This window comes from Anarrhichthys ocellatus, unplaced genomic scaffold (assembly GCF_004355925.1).
Source record: "Anarrhichthys ocellatus isolate YVR2014 unplaced genomic scaffold, GSC_Weel_1.0 scaffold14, whole genome shotgun sequence".
Classification (NCBI taxonomy): domain Eukaryota; kingdom Metazoa; phylum Chordata; class Actinopteri; order Perciformes; family Anarhichadidae; genus Anarrhichthys; species Anarrhichthys ocellatus.
This window is the reverse complement of record NW_022280044.1, coordinates 1327944-1338052: the sequence shown is the minus strand read 5'-3', so window position 1 is coordinate 1338052 and position 10109 is coordinate 1327944. Positions and strand designations below refer to the sequence as shown.

The window sequence follows — 10109 nt, the reverse complement described above, 5'->3', positions numbered from 1 at the left end:
ACACACACACACACACACACACACACACACACACACACACACACACATTAATGCTGGGTCACAGATCAAATGTTTTTTCATTGACGTTCAGTGTAATTACATTGATTTGACCCCAAAAAGCTTAGTCTATCATCTTCAAATGTAAACAAATACAAAATCAAGCGTAAAAGACTCCAGGAAGAGTACAAAAAGAAACCGGGTGATTCAGAAACTGTTACCTAACTCAACAAACAGTATTGATCTTTTTTTTTCCGATCAGCACGTCAGTAGTTTAACGATGTCTCGGTTATTAACGGGGACCCAAACAGAGGTCAGTTGTGTACGTTGTCATCTGTGCCCTGAAGCCAGCATTTATTCCAGTTATTCTAATCAATAATCTAGCTGACTGATTATATTTATTGTTCCTCTAACATACGAGTTGTTTTCTAATATAAATAAGAACTCCAGATAGAATAGATCACGATAAATATGTTTACTGTAATGCTGCTTATTCTCTAAAGGGCTCAGCGAGACTTCAAACTCTTAGTGTCCACATTGAACACTTCTCACTGACAGCAAGTACAAAGTATAAATTGGTGTGGCAGGAAAGCATGTAGTTCTACTTTGCTCTATATTCAGCTTGTTTTGGTATCAAGTTTGCCAGTGAAATACATGCAGGAGGCAAAACAATGACAAATACAAAATGCTGGTGCATGACTGAAAATGCTCCGAATAACCGCCTCTGAATGTCTGTTTAACTTCTGCAAAGCTGTAACACTGGTGGATGAAGTTACTGGTGATTTGGTCTTTGTCTTTCATCCATCACAATGAGATTTTTTTGCCTGATGCATGCAGCAGAAAAGTCACAGTATGAGAGATCGGAGGAGAAAGGGGAAAGTAAATTGATCCATGTGCAGCAGTACGTCCACACACGGGGTCTTAAAAAAACATTTTTCAAAATGATTCCTGCCAAAATTACATCAATCTTCATTTACAAGGTCCTACGGTAAACCTCGATGTATAAAGTGAACCATGGAGGATGTATTAGAGCCGAGCGTTTGATTACTTGAGGCTCTCTTGAGAGGAGGACGAGGAGCGGTCGCTCTGGGGAAGAGAGGCCACGCTGCCAGAGCTCTTCAGGCAGGACTGAAGGGTCCTCTGGTACGACGGCTCCAACGAGTTGTAGAGAGCGTCGGTCTCCGCCGGGAAGTGGTTCCTCAGACCCCAGTAGGCCCTGAGAGAGGACACAGTGGAAGAAGGGAACAGAGAAAGGAAAGGAGATGAAGAGAGACAAAGGGTGAGGGGGGGGGGGATGATGGAGGAGGCAAAAGAGAGGAATCAAGGGATTCAGAAAGGAAAAGGAAGGCGGTGAGATATTTAACACTACTCGTCTTTTATGTAATTCAATTTTCAGAAATGTCTTACTTGCGAGCCTCCACTCTGGCCTCCGAGTCTGCATCTCCAAGTCCCTTCTTGATGCTCTCAACCAGAACTGCCGTGTGCCTTCAAAGGGAGAGACACAGATGAACAAAAGAAAAGGTGCGTTAAGTTTGAACAAGTAGAACAAACAGGTTTAAAACATTGTGAGAATCAACCCTCACCTCTCCAGAGAGTGGGTTTGCCATTCCTGTAGCAGAAGGTCCAGGAAATCATAACAGCGCCTGGAGATGACACATTGTTATCATTCTTAGTACTTCATAGCACTATTAAGACCTTAAAGCTGTTCATTATTTGTGACCTGCTCAATACTAAACAAGGCCCTTTTATCACTATCAGCGGCCTTTTGTTAGTCTCACCTTCTAACAGCCACAGACTTGCATGTGCAGTTGCTGGCGATCAGGGGGATGAGTCGGGGGACGTGGGTGTGCTGCAGAGAGGAGATGTGCCAAAGATGTGAAAGGGAGAATAATCCAATAATCCGATAATCAGACAACAGCAGTAACACCGACCGCAAAGAATTTATAAGTTTGTTCTGCAAAAACTCACCCGTATGATGATGCGAATGGCCAACATGCCGGAGGTGGCCATGACTTTGGCACAGTTGGGGATGAGGTTGAACAGGACGGGAACGATAGCTTCCGCTCCGTGGTCAAATTTATTCCCCAGCACTGATGACAGGTAGCTACAAAAACACACACACAACACCCACGTGTTATAAAACGCTTCCCTGTGAATCAAACTACCGAGTGTCTGTTATCTAGGGAGTAGCGAACGAGTGGAGGATTTTGGACACAGCCCAGGATTGAACAGGTTCTCGTGATTTTGTTTTTTTCCTCTCACTGCACATCTCGACCAACAGCTGGATCTGTACTCAGCACTCACGCCACAGTGATGCAGGCCTCTCGGACCACTTGTGAGCGCAGGTCTTTAGCGGACAGTTTGAAGGCTCCGTCCAGCAGCCTTAGATGCTGGTAGAAACAGTCGTAACTGGTCGCGCCCGCCACCAGCAGTGAGCGGACCTTCTTCATCTGTTACAAGAAGCAAAAACAACAACAAGCAAGACACAAACAATCATTAGCGGTGTGGAATAAAAGGTAGCTTTATTAATACAAGTGAAAAGGTGAAAACACTGACAGCGCTGGCTCTCTGGTCCCAGTCGTGTTTGTCGTCAGAGCAGATCTCACGGATCTTATTCAGGTTGTCTTCAAGATCCCTCGCCGAGTAAATCTGCAGCGAGACACGGTGAAGGAGAACAGGAGAGCAGATAAGTGAAGGACAGATAAACGTCTCAGACAGTCTGGCCTTCATAGTCTAGTTTGGTTATCAGAGGGGATGAATGTGTATTCATGCTGGTGTACCTGGACAGTGGGAACATCTGTGAAGGCTTTAATGAAGTCCTCTTCATCCACTCCCCCTGCACTCTCCTTGGATACTAGAGAATCAGAGCAGAGTGGATTAATAAACATGTCTGTGTACGTTTGTGCATTTATACGACAGCGTGTCGGCCTTCAGATTTCTCTTCTGGTTTGGTTTTGTGATTCTGGTTTAACACACGCACACACTTCCAATTACACCCACGAGCACACACCCACACATTTAGGTCAGCGGGAGCTGCCTGTGTTTCTAATGGACTTCCTGGCTTTAATGGGCATGTCAATCATATTTCTCTGGGGGGCTGGATGCTCTGTGGACCACGCCTCCTGCAAGTCCTTACTCAGGAAGCAGAGAGGAGGGGGAAAGACGAGACAAAGGAAGCAAAAAAAAGAAGAAGAAAAAGCATAGAAAATGATGGAGAAAGTGAGCAAAGAGGAGCTGAGAGGACGAGAATATTTCATTTTTATATTAAGTGACACAGACGCAGTGTTTTGATTCTTTTACAAACAGATTTGGGAGATCATAATGTAGAGGTATGATTGTTGACCGGCAGTGTGAGAACAATGTGCACTGCTGACATAAAGCAACCACCTTGTCCTTGGAGAGAAGGCATGCCTTGGTGCTTCATCCTCTCAGATATGGCTTTAGATTTATTTTCAAGCTCTAGACTTTTTTCCCCTGCCAGTTATTGGCAAAATTGAAATATCGTTTGTCTGTCGGTTGTTGCCAGTGTGTGTGGGCGTACTGTCATCTAAATGCAAATACAGACGAGCGAGCCCCTCAGCGCCGCCATCATGGAAACTAGTCCGACGTGCAGTGACAGCTCGACAAACTAAATGACAGAAATGTTTACAGCTGCAACCGTAGAAAAATATCAAAAATCCTCAGCAAAGGTGGAGTCAGGTATTTTCCTTTTTATCACATTAAACTCAACAGGATCAAGGCTTTAGACCTGTTGTTCAGTGTAAGCAAAAACAATACCCAGCATGCCCTTCACTTCAGCCTCTAACAGCAGCTCCACGATCAATAAGACTGTAATGATCCAAAGTGACTAAAGATCACACTCTTGTGTTTCCAGCCAACACAGCAACGTACCAGGACTCAGACAGACTGCTTGCTTGTAAAACACTTGTGAGTGTGTGTGTGTGCATGTATTAATGACATTGCTGACACAGATGCAACAGCAGGCAGCAGGAATTTGACTGCATGGTTGTGGGAACGTAGCTTTCTTCCGGCAGAGAGAAAGAGACGGCAAAAATCAATACATGCAAAGACAGAGCAAACAGAACCGTGCAGCCATCGACAGCAGAAAGAAGAGAAGAGGAGGATAGAAACCGTCCCTGCAGGCCTGAGTCCACCACACATATCAGGCTGATAAGAACATCAGAGTGTATCAGATTTCTGAGGAGACACAGAGAGACCGTCACTGTGGACGGCCATGTCGTCTAACAGCCCCAATAGTCCGTCTCTGTGCGGTGACCAGCAGTAATATCCTGTGAGGGAACCTTTATCCAGGAGGCTGCAGCCTCATCCTGGAGAAGTTTAGCAGGGCAGCGTTTGTTTATCTTTTTTGGGTTAAATTACTTCAGCTGAAGTGTTACACATGCATTTAGGCCAAAAGGCAGAGCCGCAAGTTGAGGGTCACTTTACTTCACACAAAAAAGAAAAACTCAAAACACGGTTTGAAACTGCAAACTGTGTGTTCATTTCAAATCATCTTGTAAGAAGATTTTAGAAAATACACGTACCAGTAACTTTAAAAATATTTCGGAATTAATTTCAGCACAATGGGATTCAAAAGTCCGTCCTGAATTAATAAGACTGTCAGACACAAACTCAGAGTGGCACCAAGCTAGTAGACCGCTCAAGTCTTAAAATATTACAACAATGGCCGATATAAATTCTGGTCCTGCTTTGTATTTTGACTTTTGTAATTCCAACATTTCCCGTCATTTCCTCATAAAAGGAGGATACTGGTATCTCCATTCTCTCACCATCTCTGTTCAGACACAGAGTCTGTATTCATTGTTTGTGTGTAAATGTCGAGGAAGTTAAATACCGAGCTTGCCCCCGGTAGCGCTGGGCCGGCGTGCAGCAGAGGACTCTGCCTGCTTCTTGGGAACTTTTGGGACCTTGAAGGCAGCCTGGGCTGAGGAAGAGCGATTCCCATCCACGCTGTCATCATCTTCAAAACTACGATCTGTGAGGAGAGGACGGAGAGAAGAGTGTTACCATCCACCCTGCAGGCAAGGACCAGTGTGGTTCAAACGTTTTGCAAAGTCTAACAATATTAAATAAAAACATATGAATTATTCAAACCCTCAGGTCCTTCTGAAATATTTCAAAGCAACTTGGATTGTATTTCCCATTTTATGTTGAGCATAGAAGCTCGTGGTTATTTGAAGACACGAGAGAAAAGTAACGACGAGAAGCAAAGAACAGAGGAGGATGTTGCCCTAGAACGCTTAGTCGGGAATCACTAAATCAATTCTAATTACAAACTTATCCGGCAGGAAAAGAAAGGCAAACACACACAGATATTTATACGATTGTTTCTTAGAGGCCAGAAACACAGACGATGATCAAGATGTCCACCCGAGCAACCAGTGACTTGCAGAACTCTCTGCAGCCCAAAAACCCTCAATCTGCATGCTAGCACAGATTGAGCTAGCTACAAAGCTAGCAGGGAAACTTGAGACACGCGCTTGCAACAACAATGCAGCATTTTGAACGTGCATCTACGAAGTAGGAGGACGAAATGTGAGGACACACACACACACACACACACTGTGGAGATGAAACTGTTGGCATAGGAATGCAATCGCGCTCCGGTCCCTCTGACAAGCAGCCGTTTATGAAATGCGCCAAAGCCACCACCCAACACCTTGAATCATACATCAAACACACACATACAGACGACACGCAAACTCAATAGACAGGTGTGTGTGTACACACAAGCTATATGTTCACAGTGATTGCAGAGGCTTATTGTCAAGCTCAGTAAATGTTAAGCAGACATGTAAAGAAGCACACATAACATAACAATATTTACCACACACACACACACACACACACACACACACACACACACACACACCCGTCACAGCACTCACAGTCACAGATCCGCTGGCAGATAAGTCGTCTCATGCTTCTGGGAGGGCGTGGTATTAAGGTCCCCCCTCTTCTCCAAGCCGTAGCCAAAGACACACACACACACCTCACACACACTTCATGGTTCGGCTAAAGCTGCACACGCACACCTCATACCACTGTCCAAAAACCCCCCACACCCATTTTCTCTCACTCTCCATCTACCATCCCTCCCTCCCTCTCTCTCTCTCTCTCCCAACATCTCTCCTCCTTCCTTCAGCAGCCTCACAGCCAATCAGACCACAGATGACATCATAGTGTTGCAGCCAGTGCGGAGGCAGGACTATGAGTGTGTGTAAAGGGTGTGAAAGGGAGACACACACGACGACACCCCAGGAATATTAATAGGGCTTCTCGGTGTCCCTGCCAGACCAACGACCCTAAACTCATTACCATTGACAACACACTCCCTCCAGCCTCTTTACACCCTCTCTCTCTCTGTCTGTCTGTCTGTCTCTCTCTCACACACACACACACACACACAAGTACAGTTATTAACAACCTATTAACACACTTTCTATGTTGCTACATTTACCTGAGACAAGGTTCATTCATTTCTCCCTCTTCACATACACAAAAGAACAAAGGATGATGGAGCAATGATCAAAGGAGGTTGTGTGGGGAGGGTGAGGCCACGCCCCTCCATCTGAGGCCTTGACCCTCCCACTCTCTCCCACAGTGACATTTGTTGTTTGTTTTGACTCTTTAGTCCACCACACTGGATTAGAATGAAATAATTACTTTGAGGTTCAAGTGTCAACTTCCAGCTTTAATTTGAGGGTGTTGCATCCACATCAGATGAGAAGTGGAGACACCACAGACCCTTTAATAAAAATAAACTACAACAATATAAATCCTTTACAGGCAAGTCCTCAGCCTAAAGACATCAGCAGACATTTGGTATGTTTCCTGGTGAACCTCTGTCAGGCCTGTATTGCAGCAGTCTTCACTTCTGGCACAGAAAGTAAAATACAGGCTGAGTTGGAATAAAGTCCGGTGACTGACTAGTCCAGCTGCATTGTCTTAAAATATGGGTCATATAGATAAAAAGGGTCACAATGCCTGGAATACAGAGCCAAAATTAATCAATAAATACTGTGTAACTATTCTACACTGCATATACAACACACACACACACACACACACACACGTGTCCTGGATCCCGGTATGTAAAATCAAATTTGAATCATGTCCGCTCCTCCAGTCAGATCCTATGAGTGATACTTTTGTTTTCATCTTGCAAAGCTGGCTTCTAAATAACTGGCATGGCTCAGCATCATGGTCAAAGTTGAAGGGTCAAGAGGACCTTACATACCGAACACATGCTGAAGATAAACTGTGATGTGAACAGGTACATCAGAGCACAAAGACACCAACAGAACTGAATGAATCCACAGTATCTGATACCAATTAAATTCCCATGAGGGCCCATTAGCAATACTCGGTCATGCATCGCGGCGTTAGCATCGATGAGCATCACTGTTTACAGGATTTGCATCTCCTCCTTTTGTCTGTAGTCAGACCCCACGGGAGTAAATGCCACTGGGTGAAGGGCAGAGCAGAGACACTGGGGAGGGAGGGAGGGAGGAGAGGGAGAGACAGAGACAGAGTTAGACAGAGAGAGAGCGAGAGAGAAAGGGAGGGGGAGACAGAGAGAGCAGACTGCACACATGCTGTTGCCATGGCGACCTGTGCAGACCAGCTTCTCAAATGAACAGAAATGTTCATTGAGCTCAGTTACACATCAACACATCAACACATACACACATATCTAATCTAGTGTGAAGAACATCTGTATTTACTGTTTATTAACTGACTTTGTGTCAGTTTATTAAATTATGATTCTGGTTCTGGATGAAATGTTCTTCCAGCACCGTTAGTGTCTCAGAGGATTACGCCATGCTGCCAAAGAATATGTGACAACATGCAAACAAGTCTACACACACACAAGAAGAAGAAGAAGAAGAAGAAGAAGAAGGAGGCATGAACACGGTGAGAGAACTCAGCTCATCGTGTACCAGGCAGCGTTGCCATGGAAACTATGGGCCGAGATATCTCTCCTCCTCCTCCTCCTCCTCCTCCTCTCTCCATTTCAAGAAGAGTCAGAAGAAGAGGAGAGGAGACGACTGGTTTAAATACACAGATCTAATAATCAATCTGTGGTCACATTAGAAGGCATTTACAAAAACAAACATGCACCCAGTATGACAATCCCTAATTTATGTGTGAAATAATATAAGATAATATAAGATAGTATAAGATATAAGATGATAATCTAGATGCAGGGAGACATGAGTGAAGTGAAACAAGTATATTGTTGTTCTGTTTCTCTGTTTGTCTCTAAAGAGAAACAGATGGAAGAAAAGAACAAGACTAACTGAACAATACAATAAAGAACAGATCAGTAAATACAAACGCATAAGATAATATGATGTTGTTACCACATGGTGGCAGCATCGGCTTTGTTCTCACCAAATTATTTCTATGGTTCAAGCTTCACAAAAACAACAACAAGTCAAAACGCAGAGGGACTCAGCATCCCACTGCACTATAGAGAGGAGTGAGAGTGTTTGTGTGTCACAAGAATAAAATAGTCCCCTCACATCTTCACCCAGTTAACTATACCGAGTCATTTATGAGATTAACTTTGTATTTTAGGGTGCTATATATATATATATATATGCATATACATATATATATATATATATATATACACATATATATACATATATATATATACATATACATATATATATATATATGCGTGTGTGTCAACAAAGCCATGAGAAGCACAGATGACACAAACAGAGGGTCAGGTAGACATTACTTCACTATACTTTAACATAGCAAATAGTTATCTGCTGCTACTTTAATGCTCTGAACCCTAAATATAAATATATGACTTACTTATGTACTCAAATAATACAAAATAAACTGACTACAGTGAAATCAAGGTAAAGCCAAGAAAGTACCACCACTTAAAATACTGCATAACAGAAACAGTTGAACTTGAATATTAATAATAATTTAGAAGATACTTCTGTTTGCCTGATACCATCGGTCTTGAACTACGAACAACACTACATGTGTTAGTTCAAGTTCACAAGTGCAAAACTAAACATGACTACTTCTGTTAGTATAAACCTTATTATTATTCTATGCAAAGCTTGCTTAACCTCAGTAACAGGAAGAAAATGAAGAGATTTCGAGCCGTTTTAAAACGTCGAGGCATCTCATCAGCTGCAGCAGAAATGATCAAACCACAGCTGAAAGAGCATAAGAGTATCTTCTGAGGAATCAGATTATCTTCTGAGGAATCAGATTTACTACACAGAGAGCCTGTTCGTGCTGATCGGCTGTAATCTGCAGGGGAAACTGGCAACGGCACACATTCCCACTAAGAACCATGTGACCGTGTGCTTCGTCCCATTCATAGGACGACACAGAGATGAGAATGACTACGACGGGGACAAATGCCGTTAGAAAGGTCACGACTGCAACAGCTCCAAAGTACACCAGAGGAGGTGTGTGTGTGTGTGTCAACAGAAACCTAAAATATGAAACCCATAGCAGAAACCTGTTGTGTCCAACTAAAGACTAAGACATGTAGGACAAAGAAGTGCTGCAGTGGAAACCTAATATAGTGAATCACACACGATCGATCGCTATAAGCGGATGATTATTTGAATTCTCAGATTACCATCTAACTGACATTTGTACATTTATGTATTGCAGAGTTACTGCGAGGCAAAGTATCACGGGAGTAACGTAGGGAACAAATGTTTTGATTGTGTATTAATAGGTTCCGATAATTAGTGCAAAAGAGGAGGAATGAATGCAGCATGAATGGAGAGGCTTTTTTTTTTTTTTTGATTATTATTATTATTATTATTAGAAATGGCACTGTGTGTTTTGCATTGATGGGATGATCAGATGGTTGACTGTCAGCCACCCAGTTGTTTCTGGGGCAGAAAATGACAGAGAAAAGGGGGAGGAAAGGGGGAGGAAAGGGGGAGGAAAGAGAGACACACTTTAAGTTGAGACCCAAGTTTTCTGAGGAGACGGACTGCTTAGTGTCCAGCCGAGCTCAGAGAAAATGAGCTTCTTAAATGAAAAAACACACACACACACACACACACACACACACACACACACACACACACACA

The 10109-nt window shown here is 43.3% G+C and overlaps 1 protein-coding gene across 33 annotated transcripts in view; it reads right to left on the bottom strand.

The window, feature by feature from the left end:
* Positions 1–10109, bottom strand: part of clasp2 (cytoplasmic linker associated protein 2) — a 51686-nt gene that overhangs the window by 20499 nt on the left and 21078 nt on the right. For 30 of the 33 annotated variants that reach the window (XM_031853991.1, XM_031854004.1, XM_031853992.1 and 27 more), the window contains 9 exons: positions 4853–4993; positions 2778–2851; positions 2554–2646; positions 2302–2447; positions 1966–2101; positions 1776–1846; positions 1581–1640; positions 1405–1482; positions 1046–1213 (listed from right to left, as the gene is read on the bottom strand). In XM_031853991.1, coding sequence (XP_031709851.1) covers positions 1046–1213; positions 1405–1482; positions 1581–1640; positions 1776–1846; positions 1966–2101; positions 2302–2447; positions 2554–2646; positions 2778–2851; positions 4853–4993 — 967 coding nt within the window. Of the gene's footprint in view, positions 1–1045; positions 1214–1404; positions 1483–1580; positions 1641–1775; positions 1847–1965; positions 2102–2301; positions 2448–2553; positions 2647–2777; positions 2852–4852; positions 4994–5906; positions 7550–10109 lie in introns of those variants that run through there. The other 3 variants (XM_031854013.1, XM_031854016.1, XM_031854025.1) reach the window with 2 other exon arrangements.